The sequence below is a fragment of the Mauremys mutica genome, chromosome 2 (genome assembly GCF_020497125.1).
Source record: "Mauremys mutica isolate MM-2020 ecotype Southern chromosome 2, ASM2049712v1, whole genome shotgun sequence".
In the NCBI taxonomy this organism is placed as follows: domain Eukaryota; kingdom Metazoa; phylum Chordata; order Testudines; family Geoemydidae; genus Mauremys; species Mauremys mutica.
In genome coordinates this window covers 5,070,784-5,097,322 of record NC_059073.1, presented here as the reverse complement: position 1 = coordinate 5,097,322, position 26,539 = coordinate 5,070,784, and the positions used below count along the sequence as shown (strand labels likewise).

Here is a 26,539-nt window from a genome sequence, read left to right as displayed (position 1 = left end):
GCCTTCCAAGTCGTGGCGGAGGCATTGGCTGAAAATCGTGGGGCTGTTTCTGTAGCCTTGAGGAAGTCGTTGCCAGACATAACTTTGTCCCTCCCAGGTGAAACCAAAGAGATATTGAGAGTCTGGGTGCACAGGAATGCTGAAAAAGGCTGATTTTAAGTCAATAACAGTGAACCACTCAGCATCCCAGGGGATTTGGCTGATGATAGTAGCTGGATTATGAACTACTGCATGAAGAGGGACCACATACTGATTAACAACCCGTAGATCCTGTACAAAGTACCAACGAATAGGGTCTCCGTCCTTTTTAGGATGCTTTTTGACAGGCAGTATAGGGGTGTTACAGGGAGTGCGCTGAGGGCGGACTAGTTTTTGTGCAATGAATCCCTCGATAATGGGGCGGATGCCCTCCCGGGCTTCCAGCGACAGGGGGTATTGGGGGACTGACGGGGGGGCTAAGGAGGGCTTCACTTGAATTCTTACTGGCTCTGCCGAAAGGAGCAGGCCAACATCAGTGTCAGAAATTCCCCAGAGGGTTGAAGGCAAGTCAGTGAGGTCAGGGGAGAGAGAGGGGGGTTTCCCAATTACCCTGAGTTGGGGCCGAATCTCCTAACACTGTCATTAATAATCCTACCCCTTCAGGAGTGCAGGTTAAAGTAGCCTCAAGCTTACAGAGTAAATCCCGGCCCATCAAAGGGATCGGACAAGCTGGGGAAAAAAAGAAAATGGTGAGAAAAACATTTATCAGCATAAATAACATTTAGAGGCAAAGTGAGTCCCAGAGACTGTGGGTTGCCCTCCACCCCAGTTGCAGTTTTAACCTCAGAGGATAAAAGAGAGAAAGTAGCTCCAGTATCAATGAGGAAAGAGACAGGTAGTCCTTGGACTGAAAGGGTTAGATGAGGCTCTTTGCTGGGAGGGGAGAAAGTGAGGAAGGAGCCGGCTAAAGACAGTAAGGAAATAAGACCATCACATTGTTTGCCTTCGCCCCCGGGGTACCGTCATTGAGAAGGCTGAGTTTGCTGCAGCTGCTGCTGTTGCCCGTAGTTGATCCAGGCCTGAGGAACGGGCTGGGCTGGTGGTGCAGGGGTGTATTCGTCCCTGGTGTAAGTATCTGCGGATGCGACCGGACCCCCTCTGGGCGTCCCCAGGGGCATTCACGTTTAAAGTGACCGGGCTGTCCGCACTGAAAACAATTTCCTGGTGGCTGGGGTTGCCAGGACCCTCTTCCCCGAGCACCCTGAAATCCCCTGCCACGGCTACGGCTTCTGCCTCGAATACCACCGCGAAAAGCTAAAGCCATCAACTTATATTCTTCCTTTTTCTCTTTCTTTTTACTACTTTCCCTTTCTTTCTCCCATGCAAAACTCCTCCCGAGGTGTGCCCCTCCAATTCCTCCTTATCCCTCTGCAGAGATTCCAATCTGGAGTCTTGCAGATTCCCCTCTGCGCTCTGGAGAGGGCCCCCTTGCGGAGGAATAGGGGCAGGTGCAGTGAGGACCAACTGACGAGTTAAAACACGCCGTGGTTTACACCCTTTATCGAAATAACATGGAGGGGGTTCACTCTCGGAAGAATACCTGACTGCCATAATTTTTAAAGATTTCCACAGCTCTGCTGCTGTGTCCCAACAAAACCAGTAACATAACTGTCCCGGATGGTCTTTTTCGATCTGGCTCCTTACTCCTCTTAAGGCAGCCTGTTCGAAAGAGCCATACGAAGGCCACCTCATCTCCGGGTCGGCCAATACCGCGGTATACCCAGTCCAATTCCTTACACACAGTGTGTACAACTTCCTCCTAGACATTCCTGTCTGTACTGGGAGTTTCCCTTCGTTCCATAACTTATTTACAATCCCCAGCGGACTCTCAAGAGGCACGCTAGTCCCTTGACCCATGGTGTCTGACAGGAGCCCTCCAACTGGCGTTTATCCTGCTGTCCAGTACACGACCCCTCAATATTGAATTGGCTGGGAGAAATCTCCCGTGGCGCCTGCCAATTCGTATATGAGTGGTCTGGCCACTGGACAGAGGCACCGCACCAGAAGGAAATCCCGGACGAGCCCCCAAATTGTTAGGTAAAAAGCAAGTCCTTACTCACCTCTCCAGCACCCGAGTTTGTGCGGAGTTGGTATGGGGCTCACAAATCTGTCAGAGACCAGACAACAATTCGTTGATCAACGGGCTCACACCATCCTTAGCTTAAAAAAAAGCTTTGGAGTAAGTGTGGCAAGTTTATTAGGGGTGAGCATCAATGTTTATACACAGAAGTAAACAAAGTGATTAACAGATCTTAATGGTCATGCATAATCAATCAAGATTCTACAGGATAAAACAGGTTAAAATGTAAATTAGAAAAGACAAAGGAGGAGATGGCTACTTATCGGGAGGGGGGAGGTGTCATGAGTAGTTCGCAGGTCAGAGCTTTGATTAAAAGTTTCAGACAGAGACATCAAGTCTGTGTTAAGTTTAAACTCATGAAAAGTTCAGACTCAACATAACCAGTGATGAGCTGTCAAAATATTAACAACCGGTTCCCTTGTGACGATGCAGTTCTGGCAGGACCCAACTGAGAGTGCCAAATCAGGACCAATTGCTTAAACAGGGCAGTCACAGCCCTAGGCTGAGGTTTTTCCACCTCTAAGGCAAACCAAACCAGCCAGACAAAAGGGACTTTGGTCTCACCCCACTGGCTAACCACAAGTCATACAAGCAATTTCCTTAGACACTCCAGTCTCCCAATATCACCACCAGTGCACTCGTCCTGGGGATAAATGGTTATGAAAACCAACACCCCAATAAAAGGAAAAGGTTCTCTCGATCCCAAAGGACCAAGCCCCAGACCCAGGTCAATATACACATCAGATCTTACCCACAAATCACGCTGTTGCCAATCCTTTAGAATCTAAAATCTAAAGGTTTATTTACAAAGGGAAAAAGGTAGAGATGAGAGGTAGAATTGGTTAAATGGAATCAATTACATACAGTAATGGCAAAGTTCTTAGTTCAGGCTTGCAGCAGTGATGGAGTAAACTGCAGGTTCAAATTAAGTCTCTGGAGTACATCCCCCACTGGGATGGGTCCTCAGTCCCTTGTGTAGAGCTTCAGTTTGTAGCAAAGTCCCTCCAGAGGTAAGAAGCAGGATCGAAGACAAGATGGAGATGATGCATCAGCCTTATATAGGCTTTTCCAGGTGTAAGAATCTCTTTGTTCTTACTGTGGAAAATCCCAGCAAAATGGAATCTGCAGTCACATGGACAAGTCTCTGCATACCTTGCTGAGTCACAAGGCGTGTCTGCCTTCTCTCCATGGGTCAATTGTGTAGCTGATGGTCCTTAATGGGCCATCAAGCAGGCTAAGCAGAGCTAACACCAGCTTATCTGGGATGCTTCCCCCAGAAGCACAGCACCAACTTGAAATAAAGACAGCATAGAGCCAACCTTCATAACTTCAACTAAAAATGATACAGACATACAGACAGCATAATTATAACCAGCAACCCTTAACCTGGTCTTAGACACCTTATATGACCCCCTTTACCTAAGATTTGGTGCCACTGCAGGACCTTGGTTGCAACCCATGTTCTATATGGTCCCAATTTATATCAATAACGTCACACCCCCAACGCAAAATTGATGCAGGAAGGGATGACAAAACATCGCTGACTGCATCCCAAGAGCCCCCTTTCCTTGGGTCTGTCTCAGTACAGCTAGTGTTGGGCTAGAGGCCGTACCAGCGTATAACAGAAATGGTTTATCAAAGTCATGTTCAGTAACATGAATGAATCTCTTTACAAACTCAAGGTATAACTTGGTTAGCTTTTGCAGCATGGTTCCTGTATGTTTCATGTGATCTTGCCAAGAGCTAAAGAAAACAGCTACTTTATCCATACCAGCTCTGGCCAATGTTTGGACCCCAATTAACATTAAACCAATGTAGATATTGATGTTGTTCATAGTACAGGAATCTTGGCATTTAGCCATGAAAGCAATATGGTCGTGTGCCTTAGTTTCCCCTTTCATACAGCACATCAGGTCTGGAATATATTTTCCCCTGTGAAAAGTTCCAATACTGTTTACAGGCATTAACTGTGAAACATCAGTATAGCAAGGCCCTTTCACATATCGTGTGTTTTCATGTATTCCTTTCAACATGTTCAAGGGATTTTCCAAAAGATTAGGCACATTGTACATTTTTACAGTTCTTGGCAATAGCAACACATTAGTTACAAAAGTTAGCATTAGCAATAACAACAAATTCATTGCAAGTGTCCATTTACAATCATGTTTGTCATGCCACACCCTTGGCTCAATACCATTGGGGTTTGGGCCTTTTAGGGTTAACCTGTGGCTTCCCTTTGGAAGATTCAGTCTTCTTTTTCCTTCTTGTCCTGCAGGATTAAACCCTGATTTCTCTTGTTTAACAGAATGTACTGGCTGATGGGGTGGGCTCTGTTTGCTAACAGCTATTAGCAAGTCTTTCTTCTCCCTGCCAGCCAAGTAGTTCGCATCAACACAGACACTGGCTTTTAGATTTTTAGCTGCTACCCATTCCAAGGCTGGACTTTGTTTTACAGAGATACCCCACAAATCCAAATAGTCTGAGGGTGAGAGCTGGCTTGCTCTACCCTGCATCCTTAAGCGTTCAGCCCTAAAACTGTTCTGCTCTGAAACACCAGTAACTGAATCTGTCCTCAGATCCTGAAGCACAGACTGCTCACTCACAGAATCAGCATGGAGACAGTCCTGTCCCAACACCATTGTCTTCCCAACAAGCTGGCCACACACAGCCTCATGGTTATAGGGCTGTTCAACTTTGTTAACAGCTTCTACTTCATCTGAGACCTTTTCAAAGCTGCCCACACTGGATCTCTCAAAAGGAAAGTCAGTGGATTCATTCACAACAGAAAATTTCTGGCTGTTAGGAACTGAAACTTCCTTGATTAAATCACTTTTACACCCTTCAGTTGCAGTAAACTGCTTGCACAGGCTACCATGAGGATTCCTTTCCCCAGGAGCTTTTCTAAGCAGCAATTTATCCCTCTCAGAAATTCTGCCCTTCCCCTCTTCACCTAGGGCTTGCTCTAAAGGAACACTTTCCTGAGCAACCACAGATTCTTTCTGGGTTTTACTTACATTCATAATCACCTCAGGCCCATCAGGCAGATCTCTACACCATCCCCTTTCAGGCACACGTATAGACTTTCTAGATAACCGGTTAGAAGCACTCTCCTTCCCTTGGCCATGAACCAGTTCAGGAATCTTTTCCTTCTTGCTACAAGTTGTCAAACTGTCAGTAGGTAACACAATTAAATCACCTTTTTGCTCCCCTTGTGCCCTGGCTAGGATATCACCCTGAGCAGACAGAGTTGCTACACCCTTTTCCAACCACACATTAGCAACTGGCAAACTACGAGCACCAGAATTGTCTGTTCTCTGGGATTTTGCTAAGACACTAACTGGATGCAACCTAGTTACAGTGCCATTCTCCCCAGCAGACACAAACTCAGGACTATTCCCTTCCTGGGCTTTAGCTGTATTTACAACCCACTCCGAGACAACTGAATCACCCTCAACCATCACAGGCTGAAAGGCACCTTCTGTCTGCTCCACAGACACAGAAGAGCCGGAGACACATTCTCCTTCACCAGACACCCAGCTTGGGATCCCATTTCCCTTGTCCCAGCACACATGGCTGTTCACAGACAACTGCTTGGAGACCGAGATAGCTTCCTTCATAGGCAAGTCAATACCCCTGACAGAGACAGGCACATTCCCTTCACTGTCACATTTCTCCACACAGGAAACAGGTAAGGGACAGGGACACTCATTTTCCACTATCCCTCCCTTCCCAAACTGCTGATTAGACAAAGCCATCAGCTCACAAGGCTGCCTAGGCTCCTCCAAACTTTCCCTACCAGGCACATTGCCTCTCCCAACAGATAAGCTGCTGCTTTTTTCACTACACTGAGCTACTTCCAGCCAATCACAGTTACCCATTTCAGGTTCACTTTTACAAGCTGCACTAGCCAACAATTCATTACCCATCACAGATCTACCCTTTCCTTCCTCAGTTAGGGCTTTCACCTGACCATCTACTTTAATCTGCTCCTGAGAAACATTTTCCTCCCCAATGAGATCTTTCTGCTCTTGATCTAACTCCAGATTCCCTTCTGAGACGTCAGACAGACATTCAGAAACTTCATTCCCAGACACACAGCTTATTTGACCAGACAAACAGCTATTTCCCACCAGGTTAGAATCCCCCTCTCCATATCCATAGCAAAACGGGTTAAACACAGAAAACTGCCCAGAGTAATACCACATATCAACACAGTTATAAACTGGATTTTCCAGAGGATACAGTCTCTGCCGTTCTTCCACTGCTTTTTTGACTTGGAGCTGGAGTTTAGCAGTTTCTTGTTGCATCTTGTGAGTCTCCTTCTCAGCAGCCAGCACCTCCAGACGTCCCTTACGAGCTTTTTCTTCTCTCTTGGCCGCCTTTCTTTCTCTCGGCCACCTCTTTCTCCAGCCGGGCCAAGACTTGCTTCTCTTTCATTCGAATTTCTGCCAGTTTTAGCTCATATTCAAACCGCAGGCTGTCTCTTATGGTCACTGATCTTTAACCAGCCAAACTCTCAATCCCAAATTTCAAATTTGGATAGCGTGGGGTTCTGACCCAAAGTTTAATTGACCTGGTTCTGTGGATCCAAGCACGACTACGCCACTGTGACGATGCGGTTCTGGCGGGACCCAACTGAGAGTGCCAAATCAGGACCAATTGCTTAAACAGGGCAGTCACAGCCCTAGGCTGAGGTTTTTCCACCTCTAAGGCAAACCAAACCAGCCAGACAAAAGGGACTTTGGTCTCACCCCACTGGCTAACCACAAGTCATACAAGCAATTTCCTTAGACACTCCAGTCTCCCAGTATCACCACCAGTGCACTCGTCCTCGGGATAAATGGTTATGAAAACCAACACCCCGATAAAAGGAAAAGGTTCTCTCGATCCCAAAGGACCAAGCCCCAGACCCAGGTCAATATACACATCAGATCTTACCCACAAATCACGCTGTTGCCAATCCTTTAGAATCTAAAATCTAAAGGTTTATTTACAAAGGGAAAAAGGTAGAGATGAGAGGTAGAATTGGTTAAATGGAATCAATTCCATACAGTAATGGCAAAGTTTTTAGTTCAGGCTTGCAGCAGTGATGGAGTAAACTGCAGGTTCAAATTAAGTCTCTGGAACATCCCCCACTGGGATGGGTCCTCAGTCCCTTGTGTAGAGCTTCAGTTTGTAGCAAAGTCCCTCCAGAGGTAAGAAGCAGGATCGAAGACAAGATGGAGATGATGCATCAGCCTTATATAGGCTTTTCCAGGTGTAAGAATCTCTTTGTTCTTACTGTGGAAAATCCCAGCAAAATGGAGTCTGCAGTCACATGGACAAGTCTCTGCATACCTTGCTGAGTCACAAGGCGTGTCTGCCTTCTCTCCATGGGTCAATTGTGTAGCTGATGGTCCTTAATGGGCCATCAAGCAGGCTAAGCAGAGCTAACACCAGCTTGTCTGGGAGGCTTCCCCCAGAAGCACAGCACCAACTTGAAATACAGACAGCATAGAGCCAACCTTCATAACTTCAACTAAAAATGATAGACATACAGACAGCATAATTATAACCAGCACCCCATATCCTGGTCTTAGACACCTTATATGACCCCCTTTACCTAAGATTTGGTGCCACTGCAGGACCTTGGTTGCAACCCATGTTCTATATGGTCCCCATTTATATCAATAACGTCACATCCCTCCTCCCCCCCGGGGGGGGTCGTGCCCCATCCAACCCCTCATGTTCCTTGACACATACCCCCCGAGACCCCTGACCCAACCCCCCCTTTCCTGTCCCCTGACTGCCCCTTGCCGCCCCACCCAACCCCTCCTCTCATTCTCGATGGCCCCCCAGGACCTCTGCCCCATCCAACCACCCCTTCTCTCTGTCCCTGACTGCCCCCACCACCTCATCCAACCCCTGCTCCTTCCTGACTGCCCCCCGGGCAGGACCCTTGCCCCCATTCAATCCCCCTGTTCCCTGCCCTCTAACCACCCTGACCCCTATCCACCCCCCACAACCCACCCCCTCCCTGCCCCCTTACCACACTGCCTGGAGCCGGGACCGGGTCCACTCCGCCAGGACCACGACCGGCGCTGCAGGACCCAACTCCCCAAGCCCAGCTGGACCAGAGCAGGCACCGCTCAGCCGGAGCCGCGGGGCCCGACTCCCCGGGCCGGCACCGGGGCCGAGCCGCTCGGCCGGAGCCGCGGGGCCCGACTCCCCGGGCCGGCACCGGGGCCGAGAGCCGCTCGGCCGGAGCCGCGGGGCCCGACTCCCCGGGCCGGCACCGGGGCCGAGCCGCTCGGCCGGAGCCGCGGGGCCCGACTCCCCGGGCCGGGACCGGGGCCGAGCCGCTCGGCCGGAACCGCGGGGCCCGACTCCCCGGGCCGGCACCGGGGCCGAGCCGCTCGGCCGGAACCGCGGGGCCCGACTCCCCGGGCTGGCACCGGGGCCGAGCCGCTCGGCCGGAGCCGCGGGGCCCGACTCCCCGGGCCGGCACCGGGGCCGAGCCGCTCGGCCGGAGCCGCGGGGCCCGACTCCCCGGGCCGGCACCGGGGCCGAGCCGCTCGGCCGGAGCCGCGGGGCCCGACTCCCCGGGCCGGCACCGGGGCCGAGTCGCTCGGCCGGAGCCGCGGGGCCCGACTCCCCGGGCCGGGCCGGAGCTGCGGGTCCCGAGCTGGGCCGGAGCTGCAACCATGGGGGCCGGGACCAGCACCGGCGCTGCCGGGCCCGAGCTGCAATCGCGGGGGCCGGGACCAGCACCGGCTCCGCAGGGGCCAGGCTGGAGCTGTGGAGCCGAAGCTGGGGGTGCTCGGCGGGGGCCGGGACCAGGCTGGAGGGAGCCGCGCTCTGGGACCGGGAGCTGCTGAGCCAGCCGCACCTCCCCTCCCCCCCCCGGGCCTCAGCTTACCTGCCTGCTGCTTGTTCAGGCTTCCCGCCAACATCTGACTGGTGGGAAGCAGGGGAGGGGGGGAGGGGGGGGCGGAGCAGGAGGAGGGGAAGTGAGCTTGGGCCGGAGCTTTTGTTAAATAAAGCCCTAATAGAACTGGTTGTCCTGGAACAAGGGGTTCTACAGGGGCTGCTAAATTTAACCTCCGGATCACCGGTGCGAACCGGCTCCAGCTCACCACCGCCTGTAACTCACCGGGCAGGAGAGAGGCACTAACCAGTGTGACCTGCTGGCTCCAGCGGGAGGTGTCACGTCCTGCCCCACAGGGAAGGGCCCATCCACACCTACTGTGCCCCCCCTGAAGCTGAGTCCTGCAAGTGGTTTCCTCCCATCAGCTGAGTTTGCAGCTCAGAGCACGTGGGGGGAGGGGGATAAACCCCCGGGGGGAGGGAAATGATGATGCTCCGCTTGGACTCTGGAGGGGCAGGTTTCTAGGCAGAAGCAAGAGCTCCCCAGTGCTCAGCCTGGGTCACCCGAAGGGACGTATGGAGCTTGCATGTGATAGACGCTTCGATTCCCTTTGGAAACCTGTGACTGTAACTCCGGTGTGTGTCTGTGGCTCCCGGCTGAACCTCGCCAAGAACTCTCCTGTTTCCTTTCCCCGTGCTGGGGGAGGGGGCTGGACGGGGCCGGGGGAGGCCGGGCGAGGAGGGAAAGGGGGGGGAATCCGGGGGGAGGCCGGGCGAGGAGGGACGTGGGGCCCGGGGGAGGCCGGCGAGGAGGGGGCTGGACGGGGCCGGGCGAGGAGGGGACTGGACGGGGCCGGGGGAGGCTGGGCGAGGAGGGAAAGGGGGGAATCCGGGGGGAGGCCGGGCGAAGGGGGCCGGGCGGGGCCCAGGGGGATGTCGGGCGAGGAAGGACGCGGGGCCGGGCGGGGCCGGCGAGGAGGGAGACCGGTGTGTCCCGGCGGGGCAGGGCCCGGGGGAGGCCGGGCAGGAGGAGCCGGCGAGGAGTGAAAGGGGAGGAATCCGGGGGGAGGCCGGGCGAGGAAGGACGCGGGGCCGGGCGGGGCCCGGGGGAGGCCGGTGTGTCCCTGCGGGGCGGGCCCGTCCCCGTCCCCTCGCAGGGATTTAAGGGCGAGCCGGGCGCCGGCTGCGCAGCGAGCCCCGCGGACTTCTCCGTGCCCCCCGCCATGGGCCCGCCGAGCCAGCTCTGGAAGCGGCCCGCCCAGCGCCGCCTCTCCCGCTGCCTCCCGTCGGGGGCCGCCAGCAGCTCCACGGCCCCGGCCGCCGCCCGGCCGCTGCCCTACGAAGCCATCCCGCGCAGCGGCCGCAGCGCCTGGCTCAGCCTGTACCGCCTGTGGCGGAGCAACAGCTTCCAGCGCTTCCACCTCGTCATGCAGCGCAACTTCCAGCGCCTCGGGCCCATCTACAGGTGCGGCCCCAGGGCCGCCGGACTCCTGGGTTTTCCGGCGGGGCCGCCCGGCGGCTGCTCCGGGAGCGCTCGCGGGTTTCCCCCGCAGGGGACCTGGGCCCCCCGGCCGGCTGGCCCTGCTGGGGGGGGGGGTGAGACCCCATCGCGGGTGTCCGCCGGCCCCGCTGGATCAGCCCTTTGCGGGGGCCTCCAGGCTGCCCGGCCCGGGAGCTAAACGCAGCGGCTGCTCCGGGAGCCAAAGGATCAGCCCGGGCCGGTCTGGGCGCACTGGGCCGGGAGGCGCCGGGCTGATCCGCGCCCTGCAGACGGCGAAGCTCCGTCAGCCCGTCTGTGCCCCCAGGCAGGGCCGCCCAGAGGAGTCTGGGGGCCGGGGTCTGCGGCGGCGGGTCCCGGGACAGAAGGGGCCCCCCGCCGCCGCAGACCGGGCTGCGCTTCGGCGGCGGCGGCGGCGGGTCCCGCTTCTCCCCCACGCCCCGGCCCCTCCTTCTCCCGGCCGCCCGCCGGCCCCGGCTTCTCCCGCCCGCGGCCCCTCCTTCTCCCGCCGGCCCCGCCGCCCCCGGCCCCGGCTTCTCCCGCCCGCCCCGCCGCCCCCGGCCCCGGCTTCTCCCGCCCGCCCGCGGCCCCGGCCCCTTACCGAGCGCGTCGCCCGCGGGGCCTGAGCTCGGTCCGCTCAGAGCCGCGTGGTGAGGGGGCGGGGCTGGGAGCTCCACGCCCAGCGGAGGCAGCTACCCCGCCCCCTCCCCACGCCGCTCTGAGCGGGGCGGGGCTCAGGCCCCGTTGGAGCTCCCAGCCCCGCCCCCTCACCACGCGGATGGGGGCGGGGCTCAGGGGCTCGGCCGGAGGCTCCAGGAGAGGGGTCTCTTGGGGGGGCCCCTGCGGAGCCCGGGGCCCGGGGCAAATTGCCCCCTTTGCCCCCTCCTCTGGGCGGCCCTGCCCCCAGGTTCAGGGCTGCGTTTCCCTCCAGCTTCCCTGGGTTCCCCCCTCGCCCCCCGCCGGTTGAGGTGTCCCCGGGGAGGGGTCTCCCAGCACTCCCCTCCCCTCCAGAGGGACCAGCCCCTCTTCCATTCAGAGCCACGGGCATGACACGCCCAGCAGGGCCAACCCCTGGAACTCCCTGCAGCAGGAGATCAGAGTCCGACACCCACAGGATAAACCCACAACCATCTGTCTCTGGAGAGAGGCGGGACAATCCACTCTCATGCTTCAGGGCCGGAGCTGGCGGCGGCTGGGGTCAGGAGGCAGAGCACTACCCAGCAGTGCCGGGAATCCTTTGCCCTGTGCAATGCTCCCGGAGCTTGGGAGTGGCTGGGAAGTGCTGGGGGCTGGCAGAGGATTGGTCCGTCTCCGTGGCACTTGCCCGCGGGCTCTGGGTGGCACAGGCTCCTCCTGCACATAGAAGCTCCTTTACCAGGAGAAGCAGCAGCACCAAGCCCGGCTCAGCAGCTGCTGGCACCCGAGAGCCTTGGGGAATCCGTCCCAGTCACTCGCTCCCGTGGATTACCCTGGGGGAGGCCATATCCCAGCACGGCCGGGTGCCCACCCAGTGCGGGGCCCTGGGAGGAGAGGGACTCTCTGGAACAGGCTGCGTCTGGAGCAATGGACCCGGACCCCAGGGGAACCCGCGCGGGGCCTCAGGCTGGGTTAGGGAGTGACCCCCCTCCCCCCCCCCGAGTGCCCGCGGGGGCTGGGGCGGGACCAGCAGCTGGGAGAGGGGTGGGAATCCCGGCTGGCTGGATTCTCAATCCCCAAGGTTCCTGCCCCGAAGCAGGGAGGGGAGACCCCTCCCTGGCTGGCTCTGGGGAGAGCCGCCCAGGACCGTGCTCAGGCCCCTCGGGCCCAGAGAGGCGTGTGGCCTGCTCCTCTCCCAAAGGCCCTGCTTGCGGGGCTCAGAGCACCCGCTGCCAGGGCTCAGTCTGGGCTCACCGGGCAGCGGGGGCCGGGCAGCGGGGGATGGGCAGCGGGGGCCGAGCTGAGGCCAGGGCTCTTCCCCACAGGGAGACCGTCGGCACCTACAACTGTGTCAACGTGCTGCTGCCCCGAGACGCGGCCCAGCTCTTCCAGTCGGAGGGGATCTTCCCGCGGCGCATGGGCATCGAGTCGTGGATCGCCCACCGCCAGCTCCGCAACCACAAGTGCGGCATCTTCCTGCTGTGAGGGCTGCCGCTGGGCTGGGGCGCTGCGGAGGGGAGGGGAGGGGAGGGGAGGGGGTGAGGGGCAGGACAGAGGGAGGAGGGCAAGGCCTGGGGCAGGAGAGGAGAGGGGAGGGGCAGGGCATGAGGTGCAGGACAGAGGGAGGAGGGCAAGGCCTGGGGCAGGGGGAGAGGGGAGGGGTGGAGTGAGGGGCAGGACAGAGGGAGGAGGCTGTGACGAAGTGGGGCTGTTCTTACAGTTTCCCCTGAATACTGTGGGGGGGCCTCAGTTCCTGGCCGACCCTCTGTCACCTGGCAACTAATGGCCGGGCCCTTCCCCCCTGCAAGGGGATGCTAAAGGTGGGGGAGAACAAAGAGATCAGGTGACCTCCTGGCCGGGGAAAGAGACAAAGGCCAGAGAGGAGGGGCTGGAGGGGGGTTTAGTCTGGAGCTGGCTGGGGACGAGGAGTGAGGGCAGACGTGGGGGTCTGGCTCACTGCCCCCCAGAATGGACCCGGCCGAGGGGTCCGGGTCTCTGTACCTACAAGCTCTGTGTTAGACCCTGTTCCTGTCATCGAATAAACCTCTGTGTTACTGGCTGGCTGAGAGTCACGTCTGACTGCGCAGTGGGGGGGCAGGACCCTGTGGCTTCCCCAGGACCCCGCTGGGGGGACTCGCTGGGGGAAGCGCACGGAGGGGCAGAGGATGCTGAATGCTCCAAGGAGAGACCCAGGAGGTGAAGCCGGGGGAGCGTCTTGCCCTGCAGACAGGCTGCTCCGAGGGAGAGGAGGCTCCCCAGAGTCCTGCCTGGCTTGGTGGGGAGCAGTTCCAGAGCAGCGCCCAGGGACTCCCTGACAGAGGGCAGGGGCAAGGCCTGGGTCAGGGGGAGAGGAGAGGGGGTGAGAGGAATGGAGGAGGCCGGGGACAGAGGGAGGGGAGGGGTAGTCCTGGCCCAGGGGAGCTTTCATCCCCCTGGGCATCGCCCATGAGTTAGGATCTGCTTAGGTGAGAACTGAGCCAGTGACTGGCCACAGCCATGCGGGTGTGCTCCGCTCCCTGGAGCCAGGTGGCATGTCCTGGCTCTGACAGTAACTCTGCTCCCACGGGTGCCCCTTTGCTGCAGATGGTGGGGGCCAGGCACTCAGCATTCACCCCCAGCCCCTCCTGCCCCCGGAGCTGACAGGGAATCTCCCGAGGCTGGGGGCAGTGCAGGGCTGATGACACACACCCTGGGCAGTTCTGATGCCCCCAGCAGAGGGCAGTGTCACTCGCCGGCTCTCCTGCCCGCAGGAACGGGGAGGAGTGGCGCTCGGACCGCCTGATCCTCAACAAGGAGGTGATCAGCCCCGCGGGCACCCGGAAATTCCTGCCCTTCCTCAACGCAGTGGCCCAGGACTTTGTCACCCTCATGCACCGGCGCATCAGCAAGAATACGCGCCGCTCGCTCACCGTCGACCTCTACGGCGACCTGTTCCGCTTCACCCTGGAGGGTAGGTGGGGGCGGGGAGCTGCGGGCCAGGCCGGGGCCCCAGGGCCCTGGGGGTCGTGGCATCAGCAATGCCCTGTGGCCAATGCTGGAGATGCAAAGCCCTGCCCCAGTGGGGTCGCCACTGCTGGGCTCTGCCTGGCTTGTCCCTGGGTCCAGGCTCGCTGGTGGGGACCAGGAGGGCTGCGTCCCCACATCCTACTCCATTTAGACAAGCCAGGCCCAGGGACCCCTAGCAAACTGCCCCCGCACCAGGCAAAGGGCGGGGTGAGCTCTCCTCTGCCCCAGCCACGGCCCTGCCTGCCTCCCATAGCCCAGCCAGGCAGACACAACTGAACCCGGGCGGGTCGGCCCCCGGCAGCTCTCTGACGTGGTGCTGGTGCGGAGGGGCCCTGAACGCGCTGGCCGGGAGCCAAGGGACAATCAGGGGAAGGAGGGGATGGCCTAGCACTTACCCCCCCACCCAGGACACCTGGGTTCGATTCCTGGCTCTGCCCCGACGTGCTGTGTGTGTGGGGGCAGGTTGACCCCAGCCCCCAAGCGGGACATGGAGATACTGATCCATTCACGGCTCCCCTCCCCCTCCGGCCAGCCAGCAGCTACGCCCTGTACGGGGAGCGCCTGGGGCTCCTGGAGGAAAGCCCCAACGCCGAGTCGCAGAGGTTTATCAGCGCCGTGGAGACCATGCTGCGGACCACCTTGCCGCTGCTCTTCATGCCCCCGGGCCTCATGCGCTGGCTCAACACCAAGCTGTGGAGAGACCACATCGAGGCCTGGGACACCATCTTCAAGCATGGTGAGCCCGGGGGCAGAGGGCACCCCCCGCCGTACGAAGGAGTGGGGCATCCCGGCAGGGTCTCCTGCAACAGGCCTTGGGGTGCCGCAGCAGGGGATGCCCGGCCCCTCCCTGGACAGCCACACACGGTACAGGTTGGCATGTTGCCTCTTAGCAATGAGCTCGCACCCTGGGCCACACAGCCCCGTCCCCCCGCAGTGCCAGGCTGGGGCACTGTGCCCAGCGCTGGTGCAATGAAAGACTCCCCCGCAGCGCTCCCTGCAGCATGCAGGATTGTCCTTGCGGGTCTGCCCGGGATCTGCCCACCTGAGATGTAACCAGCTCCCAGCAGCAAAACAACTGCAAGCCCATCTCCAAAGCACCCCCCTGAGTCCGGCTGTCCTGCAGCTGCAGGAGCACCATGGGGCTTGCATGTCACCGCCTCTAGCAAACTCCCCATGGCCCCTTGCTCCCCCACTCTTCTTCCCCCTTCCTGGGGCAGAAATGGCCAGTGGGGAGAGCCTCAGAGCTTGAGCCAGGACTCCTGGGTTCCATTCCTGGTTCTGGGAGATTGTCTGGGGGGGGGCACTGGGAGCCAGGACTCCTGGGTTCTGTCTGGGGCTCTGGAGTTGTGGGATTCTGGACACTTGCCCTCTCGGTTTCCCTTCTCTAAAGGGGGAAGCCCTCATTTTCCTCAGGGTTTCTGAGGCGCCGGAGGCCGGTCCCGGCCTGCTCTGCTCCCTTGGGCCTAGGCATGTTCCTTTCCCTAGCGCCTGGGGCTGGGCTGAGGGGGGATTGGGACCCCGGCTGGGAGGAGTCGCTCACTGCCCCGTGCTCGTCCCCCAGCGGATAAGTGTATCCAGAACATCTACCAGGAGTTCTGCCTGGGGCAGCCCCGGAAGTATTCGGGGATCATGGCGGAGCTGCTCATGCAGGCGGAGCTGCCGCTGGACTCCATCAAGGCCAACATCACAGAGTTCACCGCGGGCGGCGTGGACACGGTGAGTGCCTGGCGCCCTGCCCTCTGGCAGGCTGGCTGGCAGTGCCGCGGTTGGGGAGTGCAGGCAGCCCAGCCCACCCTCCCGGAGCACTGGGCCTTCGCTGGGCATCCCAGTGCTCACAGTTGCAGCCAGCTGCTCCTGAGCTATGGGGCTCCCGCGTGGGCCAGCCTGGGGCCCTGAGGGGAAGTCCCTGGGGAACTGAGGGGGGATCCCGCCTTGCCACAGGACTCCACCGGGTGCCTGAGCTACCTATGGACAGGAACTTGTTCCTTATCGCCGCCTCTGGCGCTCTAGTCCTCCCCCTAGGTTCAGTTCCCGTGGGGCCCTGTTGGCTTCATCCCTGCTCAGGCCTGGGACTCTCCTGGTGGGAGAGAACAGCCTGTTAGTGAGGCCCCTGGTGTCCTTCCCAGTCAGCTTGGCGAGGGCACCGCCAGGGCTGCGGCGAGGTGGGCCGGGCAGGCCTCAGCCCTGGGGTGGGCCGGTTAGAGACCCTCGCGAGCAGCCAACACAGCAGTGACTAAATCCTGGGGGCCCTGGAGAAACCAGAGACCGGCTTGGGGAACAACACTAGACTCAGGCCAGAGACCTGCAGCTAATACTCATGGGGGGGGGGGGGTGAACCAGATCCCCAGTGGGAGGGAGCAGGAACGGCTGAGGGACCAAGGGGGCAGCAAACAGGCCCTGATTCAGCAACGGGGCACAGCGTGTCTGGGGGTTGCATAGGCAGAGAGCTCCCCTCAGTGGGGCTCTGCAGGGTCCCCCCCCAACTCAGGGTACCTGGATCCTGCACGGGGGTGGCCATGCTGGAGGATGCTCATGGGAGGGGCCAGGGGGAAGCACCTACATGAATGGGTCTGTCGTGACCAAGGGGGGTTGAACCCCATGGAGGGAGCGGGGTGATTTGGGGGGAACAGGCCTAGAGCGCAGAGAGAGGGGCAGGGGGGCAGAGCAGAGGAAGGATGAGGCTGCATCTCCGAGAACACAACTCAGACCAGCCAGGCTGGGGATGTTTCAGTGGCTGATAACTCTGGGTTGGCCAGTGCAGCTGGGACCCTCTCACCCGGGCCCCCGGGCCAGGCGCGGGGGTGGGCGGCTCTGACTGTCCCCTCTGGCCCAGACTGCCATGCCCCTGCTCTTCACCCTCTTCGAGCTGGCCCGCAACCCCAGCGTCCAGACGGCCATTCGCCGGGAGATCGCCGAGGCCGAGTCGCAGGGGCCGAGGGAGCTCGCCAAGGTGCTGAACTCCATGCCCCTGCTCAAGAGCGCCCTCAAGGAGACCCTGAGGTGAGGCCCAGGGCCCATGCGGAGCTGCCCCTGGGGGGGGGTAAGGGGGGTGGGCTCTTCTCCATCCTGCCAGGCCCTGGGGCTGGGCTAAAACGCCTGCCTGTGCCTGAGCGTCCGTCCAGGGCTGCTGGGGACGGGACTCTCCGGGCGCAGGACTGGGGGGGGGGGCAGCGTAGCCCAGCGGCCCCTGCAGCAGTGGGGTCTGGCCAGGCAGGAGCGGGGAGCGGCTGTGGGCGTGGCAGACACTGCGGGGCACAGGTGGCGGGCGGGTGAGGAGGGCAGCCGGACGCTGGCTCCAGGGGGCTCAAAGCTCAGCAGCAGCGGTGGGTGAATGAAGGGCAGCGGAGGTGGCATGGGGCCCCCCAGGGGCCATTTGGCCTGAGCCGCGTCAGGCCGGCTGTCTAGGTGGTGACGAGGGGGCGGCCGGCTCACAGTGCGGCTCCCTTGGCAGGCTCTATCCTGTGGGCATAACGGTCCAGCGCTACCCAACCAAAGACGTGGTGCTCCAGAACTACTGCGTGCCGGCGGGGGTGAGTCCCTGCTCCTCTGCCCCCACCCCCTTCTCCGCAGCCGGGAGCTGCCCCCAGCACGGCCCGGGGGGTCAGGCTGGCTGCTCAGACGCCCAAGCAGATCACACAGCGGGAGCTCCTACTCTGTGCTTAGAAGAGCGTTGGGGGTCTGGAAGGGAACATCGCACCCCAGGCCCCATCCACAGCATTGCACAACTGCCCCGGCACACAATGGGCTTCTCACTCTGCCCCCTGAAGCCGCAGGGAGCGGCCGCGACTGGGCACCGAACTGCCCCCCAGTGTGTGCAGGGCTCAGCAGGGGACCGAGCCCTTCGGCATCAGGATTTCCTGCTTTGCCACAAAAAATCCTGGGGTTTGATAAAACCACTAGTCACATTTTACCCATTTTTTTTAACCTAAATGTTGACCTTTTTGGGAGCCAATATTTCACAGGGGAAGCGGACGGGGCCAAGCTGAAGGGCTGGCGGGGTCAGCAGGGGGCTCTCTTGGGGTGCAGCCTTCTGACCCCCTCCACCTTCCCTGCCCAGTGGGGGAGTGAGACAGGCAGGGAGGGGAAGCTCCCTCAACAGCCGCAGGGCGTTTGCCCCCCCCCTTCCGCTGCTGCTCTTCGTTTTCGGGTTTCCCTGGTACATTGCAGGGAAATGAGAGAACTCCAGCCCCAGAGGCCTCATGGCCCCCAGGGCCCTGGTCTGCGTCAGCGCGGGCTGGGGGGGGAGGTCACCGTCTGACTTCGGCTGGACAGAGCAGCAGCCGTTGAAGCGATGGCGGTATAAAGCGATCGGCTCTCCTACGCGAGCGAGCTGACAGCTGACTGGGGCAGCGTCTCCCCTCTGCTGCCCCACAGACCCTGTGCCAGGTGGGGCTGTACGCCATGGGCCGGAGCCCCGAGGTGTTCAGCAACCCCGAGCGCTACGACCCCCTGCGCTGGCTGAGCAAGGAGGATAACAGCTTCAAGGCCCTGGCCTTCGGCTTCGGGGCCCGGCAGTGCATCGGCCGCCGCTTGGCAGAGACCGAAATGATGCTCTTCCTCATGCACGTGAGTCGGGGAGAGGTGGCAGGGCAGAGAGCCAGGCGGGTTGGGGGCAGGCCCATGGGGGGGCAGGCCTGGGGCTGGCCCGGGGCCAGGGGGCTCTCACTGTACGTTGGCCAAACTTTACACAACTCTGTTTGTTTGTTGGTACTTCAAGAAAAGGAGAAGGTATTTGTCACTCTGTGACCTTCCCACACAGCTCGGCCACTGTCCCCTGCTATCCCGGCCCCGGGCTCCCCTCAGCTCTGCACTGGGTGCCTCAGGCCTGACTCCCAGCCCCCTCCCCTATTCCCGGGCTCCCCACTGCTCTGCTCCTTAGCCCACAGCCAGGTTATTTAGGAGCTTGGATTCTTCCATCTGACCTGGACAGAGCAGGCCACGCAGCCCTTCAGCCCCCGAGTCAGGAGTGACGGGCAGAAATGAGCCAGTAAATGCCCCTGCGCGATCCCCGCCCAGCCCCACACCCTGCAGCATCTGGGTCTCCCAGCCCCCCACGCCGCAGCCCGGCCCGCCCCTGCTGGGTCTCAGACGCGCTGGCCGGATCCCAGCCCCACACCCTGCAGCATCTGGGTCTCCCAGCCCCCCACGCCGCAGCCCGGCCCGCCCCTGCTGGGTCTCAGACGCGCTGGCCGGATCCCAGCCCCACACCCTGCAGCATCTGGGTCTCCCAGCCCCCCACGCCGCAGCCCGGCCCGCCCCTGCTGGGTCTCAGACGCGCTGGCCGGATCCCAGCCCCAGCTGCTCCGGTGTCACACCAGCTGCCCGTCCCGTCTCCTTTCAGGTCCTGCGGAACTTCCGGATCGACACGGTGTCCAAGGCAGATATTCCAACCGTCTTCGGGTTCATCCTCATGCCGGAGAAGCCGCCTCTGCTCACGTTTCGGCCCCTCGACTGAGCCCCTCACCCCGGCTCCCCGCCTGCTCCTTCCGCACCCTGGGCATGGGCTGTGCTAGCGAGACAGACCCCTCTCCAAGGCAGGGCATCTAGCTGGCAGCCCCCCCCCTCGACATGCCAGGGCAGCCTGGTACAGAGAACAGCCACCCCCACCTTGTAACACAGAAGTAGGTGCAGAGCCCAGGGGCCCACCCGTGGATCCCAGCCGCATGCTGGGATTTGTAGTCTCTATGGGCTACAGAATGTGGGAGGAGGGTGGCCTGGGGCCACAGATCAGCCACCTCTGTCCTAAGGGCATCCAGTGCCCGTTTGCCCATCTGCCGACAGGGGAAGGGGTCTCCTTCCCCGGAGAGACCCCGCGCGGGCAGGAGCCCCCACCAGCGGGTGGGACCATAAAGCCATGGGACGGGGCGGGAGAAGGAGGCAGGCTCTGGTGGGAGAGGAGGAGGCAGAGGTGCCAGCTCCCGAATTTCTCTTATTCAAATACGTGGCCATCCCTCACTTCACATCAGTGGGCTGAAGCCAGCACGATGGCCCCCGTTTCCCTGAGTCCAGCTGGATGTGGGAGGGAGGCTGCCCTTAATAAAGATGGCTGCCAACTCCCGCGCGTCTTGTATGAGGTTGAAGCTGTGCCACAGGCAACGTGGGTCAGGGGGCTGGACGGGACAGGGACTGTGAGGAGCAGCAGAGACCCTGGGAAAGGGGGAGGAGGAAGATGCAGATTTACGGGGTGCAGGGGATGTTGAGTGCAAGTCGGAGGCTGAGGGGTGCAGGGCTGGGGGAGGGAAGCTCGGGGGAGGTGCAGGGGGATGGGAGGGAGGCTGGGGGCTTCAGGGGAGGTGGGGGCAGGGAGGCTGGGAGGGAGGCTGAGGGGTGCAGGGGGTTGGAAGGGAGGCTGGGGGCTGTGGGGGATGGGAGGGAGGCTGGGGGCTGCAGGAGAGGTGGGGGCAGGGGGGAGGTGCAGGAGACAGTGATGGGGGGGGGAAATGGAGGGGATCGGATATCAGCTCTCCCAGCCTGCGTGTGGGGGGGAAGGGGCGTCCCCTCCAAGCAGCCAGGGAAAGGCCATGTTACAGCAGCAGCAGCTCTCAGTAACTGAGCTTGAGTCCTGGGGTTTGCTGCCTGCAGGAGGCACTGTCATGAAGCCGTGATTCGCACCCAGGACTTTCAGGGCTGGCCAGGCGGGCAGAGCTCCTGGCAAGAGCAGCAGGGCTGAGCCCTGCTGGGGTGTGGCCCCATAGCAGAGAGAGGTGCCTGGAAGGGGGGTGGGGGGCTCCTGAGACCCAGCCACAGAGGAGCCCCGGGGCAGCAGGAGGCAGAGAAGTGAGGACTGTGCTCGGAAGCGGCTGGTTGCCCCCAGCTCGGGGGGGAGGGAGGCTCCAGCCGGGAGAGACGCCTGGAGCAGTGTGTGCATTAAATTTGATATTTCAACCCAAAATTCTCACTCGCTGCCCAGCAGAGGAGTGGGGGGGGGGGAGTTCAAAAGGCAAAAGACAGACCCCGAACCTCACGGGACGCTGGTAAGTCACGCGGTTCTGGGCCAAGCTCCCGATTTGTGAGGGTCGGACTCATGGTTTTCGGTCGCTGGGGGCTGGCGGTTCTGGCGCAGGGCCCAGCCCTCGTCCTGCTGCCCCGTCTCAGGCCGTGCGAACACTCTGGGCGTAGAGCAGGGGTCCCCCAACGTCTCAGGGCCTCGCCATTCCTCACCCTGGCCGCCCGGTGCCACAGCCCCTGGGGGGGCATGGATGGGGGGAAGGGGGCTGGGGCTGCAGCTGGAGCTGGGAACGGAGCCAAGGCTGGGAGCGTGGTTGGGGTCAGGGCTGGAGCTGGGAGCGGAGCAGGGCTGGGGGGGCGCTCCCTCCCCATGCCCCATGGGGGCTGGCGAGGCCCCGCTGCACCCCCCCGAACATTTCTCTGCGCCCCCTGGGGGGCTCACCCACAGTTTAGGGACCTCTGCTGTAGAGCCGGTGACAGCCTGAGCCCTGGTGGCCAATGCTGCCAGCCCTCTCCCTGCTCGGCTGCAGCATCACTTCTCTCCTGCCTGCACCAGGCCGTTCTCTGCTATCCTGAGGCTGTAACATGAGGATTTTCTCCCTTTGTTAAACTGTTCTTCCATTTGACTGAGGCTGAGGTGGGTGAATTTGGCAACCTTGGCTTGATGGATGTATAGAAATAATTATTCTGGGTTTGGGTTTCTTATCTCTTATTTCTTATTCTTATCAGAACAGCACATAGGGGCCCCCTAGTGACGTCAGGCCCCAGAGAACTGGCTTTTAAGAACTGGTGTTCATTAGAATCAGCTCGTCGTGCCAGGCCAGTGACTGAAAGGGAGTGGGAGACGGAGTCGTTAGCCTAAAACAGGGTCACTCGTGATACATTTCCTTCCTGGGTGGGGGTTAACAGCAAGTTCTAACTAGAAAATAGTCTTCTTTCGTCCCCTGAGCATTAATCGTAACGCGCCAATGGCTGGCTGGCTGCAGGCGTTACAGTAGAAAAAAGGACAAATGCATAAGGCATGGGAAAGGCAGACTGCAGTTGCTTCACTGAAAGATCTTTTTCTAACGTAATTGACCATAAAGGCTGCTCTGGTCAAACGTAGCTGGTTAGTGTAGAGCAATGCTGGAGCTGCACCTCCATAGGAATTCAGCAAAGACACTGCTAGGGTCCCATCGGCGGAGTTAATCCACCTCCCCGAGCGATGGTGGCTAGGCTGATGGAAGAATTTTTCTGCCCACCTAGCACTGTCTACACCAGGGGCTGGGTCGGTTTAGCTACATCGCTCTGGAATGTGGATTTTCCCCACCCCCGACAGGCACAGCGCTACTGCTGGAAACTCCTAGTGTAGCCCAGGGCTTACTCTGCCAGATGGCTTTTCCCTGCGCTGAATACGCTCTAGCAGGGTTAGATTTCATTGTACCGCTTGCATGTGTTGAGAGGCGGCTTGTTGTAGAACCTACACTGCCCTGGCATTCAGGTGATTGCTGATTCTTAGCTAGTTTGCTTATGGCTGAATAATAACTTTGAAAGCGCAATAACAAACTAGGTACACTGGCCCTGGGCTGGGCGCCAGTAGAAACTGGACCGCCCCCGTTTCCCTGGTCCCCGGGGAGGAGGCCCTTCACAATAGGACGACTTAGTGAGGTGTAGTGCCTCACAGGGCCTGGGAAAGCTGCCTGAGAGTTGTCTGCACAGGCCGTTATTTGAGAAGAGCGGTTCCTGAATAACTCCCTGTGTGGACAAACCCCCAAAGCCAAACCCAGAGCTCCTGGCCTGCACAAACATGTGTGGGCCGGTTTGGGGGAGTTTGAATAGCAGGGTTAGTAAGTATCACTGGTCCTTAGCACATGCTACTTGGCAAAAGAACTCAGGGCATAGTTCATAATCTGACCTGCTCTCCAGGTTGTGCCGCCAGTATTTTAGGTAACCATTGGAACTGCGTGACTGCAATGATGTTTACATAAGCGAGTGACTTCATGTACACGGCCTCGGTGCCTCGGTCTCCATTAGCCGTTTGGATCAGCCAAGTGCCAGCCGTAGGCAGGGTTGGTGTTGCCTCTCTGTGACCTAGGAGGGCAGTTAGTGACCCCAGGCAATGCCACTAATTCAGTTAGCAAGAGGACAGGGCTGTGGCGCATTGATCTTCTAACGGCCAAGGAGGGACACGTCTGGACATGGCCAACTAGTGAGTGATCTCCTGTCTGAAAGTGCACAGGGAGCATCACCCAGAACAAGTGAGGTTAGCACCAGGAATGCAACTCTTTGATTAGAGAACCTATTGGAACAAAGGGGTTTAAACGGCTATTTTTGCATCCAAAGTAAGAAAGTCTGAGGATGCAGGGCCAATATTCTGCTGATTAAAGCTTAACATTTGGAGAAATGACCTCAGCTGAGCATCCACTAGCCAAACGCCATGACAGAAAGCTGCATTAGGATCAGCGCTCATCATATGAAAGGCTCTCTTGATTGGTTTGGTCTGTCCATGGTCGGGTTTGCACATATGGAACAATCCTAAGAAAACGTGACTTCGGCAGCATGCGCGATGCGGCCGCAGCAGGTACATACAACTGCACTAATGGAGTTTCCGTTTGTCATAATCCCTTGCAATCTAAGCACCTCCTTTCTTGGACGTCATAGAACATAAAGTGAACGGACCCAGAGTTCTGTCCCCATTTCCAACCCTGAAGTCTTGTAGTCAACTCCAAATAATACAATACTTTGTGCGGCTGGATGTGGTCAGATCTCGTCTTTCTGGACCCTCTTGCAGCTCAGTGTGTATAGCTCAAGGTTGCTCTGAATTTCCTTATCAGGCCCCTCTTGTGACTCTCCAGACACTTGTCACCCCCCACCCCTGCAGTGTTTTCTTTTTCGTAGTCCTGGGCATGGCTGGCTGAACCTCATGGGAGAGGGAGGGTCACCAGTCTGCAGGGCAGGGTTACAATGGCCAGGTTTCCTTGGCCATGTTATGAATCATGCTCCATGAGCTGGGAAAGCAGCTACATTCGTGATATAACATTGATTTAAGCCTGAAATTCAAACTAGCCTATCAGGGAGCTATGTGAACGGGGCTCGTGCTTAGGGATCTAGCAAAATCCTGCCCTTGTTTGAGGGGAGCCTTAGAAAACAGAACCCCCGGGGGGGTCACCTGCTACTTTCCCCAGCTGGGTCCATTTTCTGCGGGCCAAGCCGGGCTCCCGCTCTCTCCTGGCCCCACTCTCGGACTAGAACTAGCTTTGTCGGGCCCAGGATATTAGCAGCTGAATAGCCCGGGCCCAAGACAGCTACAAGGGCCATGCTAGACCTGGGGGAGGTCCTGGATGTTGCCGTCTGAATGGAAATGCCACAAGGGGAAGAAAAAGGAAGCAAAACTCTCCAGCGCGAATGCAAGAAACAGAACAAAACATCCTCCCGGGACTCCCCATCGCCAGCCCCCTGAGCCCTGCCTATGGCTCTTGCTGCTCTTTCAGCATAAGTGACTGGCTCCCTTCCTGTGGCTGCCAGTTACCACCTAGTGAGGGGGAGGGTGCAGTTCTTCCCTGCGTGTGGGCTGGGTCTACAGCACAATGGTTTGTCAGCACGGCTGTGTTGGATGGCGGGGGTGGGGGGGGGGAATCACACTCCCTGGCTGGCATAGCTGGGCCGGGAAAGCCCTCAGCTTTCAGGTTACTCCCTGTCCCAAAGGCCCCGTCCTCACCCCAGGGCCTCTGCGCTTCAGCTCTCACACCAGAGCCCCCACTTGTAGCCAGCCCTATAACAAGCCATACACCGATTTATTAACCGGCAAGGGAACCATGCGCGTTATTGACAAGGTTAAAGCCGGCAGGTTACATACACACGTGAGCGTGAATTGTAGGTTTTGAAAGTGAATAGAAGCTTCTATGTTCAGCAAGCTCCATACGTCCTTTCGGGCTGACCCAAGCTGAGCACTGGGGATCTCTTGCTTCTGCCTTGAAACCTGCCCCCTCCCCCGAGCCCAAGCAGCAATGAGATCCAGTTTCTCCCTATCAGGGGTATTTATCCCCCCACCCCCAATGTGCTCTGAGCTGATGGGAGGAAACCACTCGCACGACTTCATGGGGGTGGGGAAGAGCAGAGCAACACGCGTCTGTCTGGTGTCCATGGGCCAGCCCTGCGGGGCAGGACGTAACGCCTTCCTCTGGAGAGCAGCACGTCACACTGCGTCATGTCGCTCTCCTGCCTGGCGGGTTCACAGAGGGTCACACGCTCAGTAGGGGATACAGAGGTTAGCTCTGCCGGCAGCAACTCACGAGCAAGCCAGACAGGCCAAACACAAAGCACGTTCCTGGACGCCTGACACCTCTTGGAACAATTCTAACAGGCAGCTGAGCCAGCCACGTCTTTGTCAGTGCTGAGTTGACACATGGCACCTTGGCATGAGCTGGCACCTGGTCTCCCAGTGTCACAGTTACTAGGCCAGGGGCTCTCAAACTGGGGGTCGGGACCCTCAGGGGGTCGCAAGGTTATTACATGGGGGGGTCGCGAGCTGTCAGCCTCCACCCCAAACCCCGCTTTGCCGCCAGCATTTATAATGGTGTCAAATATATAAACAAGTGTTTTTTAATTTATTAGGGGGGTCGCACTCAGAGGCTGCTGCATGAAAGGGGTCACCAGTGCAAAAGTCTGAGAACCACTGTGCTAAGCCAAAAGAAAAAACTCTCCCTGTCCGCATACCCAGCTCTACACTGGGGCTATGCGGGCAGAGCACTGGTGATAGAGCCAGGCATTAGTGGGACAGAAGTGCAGGATATTGCTGGGAAACGCTGATTTAAAAAAGGGTATTTTAGTGCTAACTTGCTCTCTGCATGTCACTTGCTGGTGTATGTATCTTTTGAACAATGAAAAACTGTCCTTTCAAAATGTTAACTCCCCCAGCACACGTACACCTCAGACCTGTCCAGGTCTGTGGGTCTTTCTGGCAGTTGCAGAGAGTAAAGGGCTACACTAAAATAGCACTCCTGCCAACGTAACGTGCCCGCTACATACTACCCCACTTCCACGAGAGGCGTAGAGTCGCGGCCGTGGTCAATGCAGTGTCAGTGAAGACGCTGCCTTGCTTACATCGACTGTTGCTGGCTTTCAGACACTGCCTTGCAATGCCCCACACTGACAGTTCATAGAATCATAGACAAATCATAGGATATCAGGGTTGGAAGGGACCTCAGGAGGTATCTAGTCCAACCCCCTGCTCAAAGCAGGATCAAACCCAACTAAATCATCCCAGCCAGGGCTTTGTCAAGCCTGACCGTAAAAACCTCTAAGGAAGGAGATTCCACCACCTCCCTAGGGAACCCATTCCAGTGCTTCACCACCCTCCTAGGGAAAAAGTGTTTCCTAATATCCAACCTAGACCTCCCCCACTGCAGCTTGAGACCATTACTCCTTGTTCTGTCATCTGCCACCACTGAGAACAGTCTAGATCCATCCTCTTTGGAACCCCCTTTCAGGTAGTTGAAAGCAGCTAT

The 26,539-nt window shown here is 59.1% G+C and overlaps 1 protein-coding gene across 1 annotated transcript; it reads left to right on the top strand.

Annotated features, from left to right (window-relative positions):
* Nucleotides 1-10,153: 10,153 nt before the first annotated feature.
* LOC123364243 (cytochrome P450 11B, mitochondrial-like) lies at nt 10,154-20,160 on the top strand. Its single transcript, XM_045006173.1, has 9 exons — nt 10,154-10,430; nt 12,425-12,580; nt 13,850-14,049; nt 14,638-14,841; nt 15,667-15,821; nt 16,939-17,105; nt 17,557-17,635; nt 18,480-18,671; nt 19,447-20,160. Exons 1-9 carry the CDS (start codon nt 10,189-10,191, stop codon nt 19,558-19,560), a joined length of 1,509 nt encoding a protein of 502 aa, XP_044862108.1. The 5' UTR covers nt 10,154-10,188; the 3' UTR covers nt 19,561-20,160.
* Nucleotides 20,161-26,539: the final 6,379 nt, after the last annotated feature.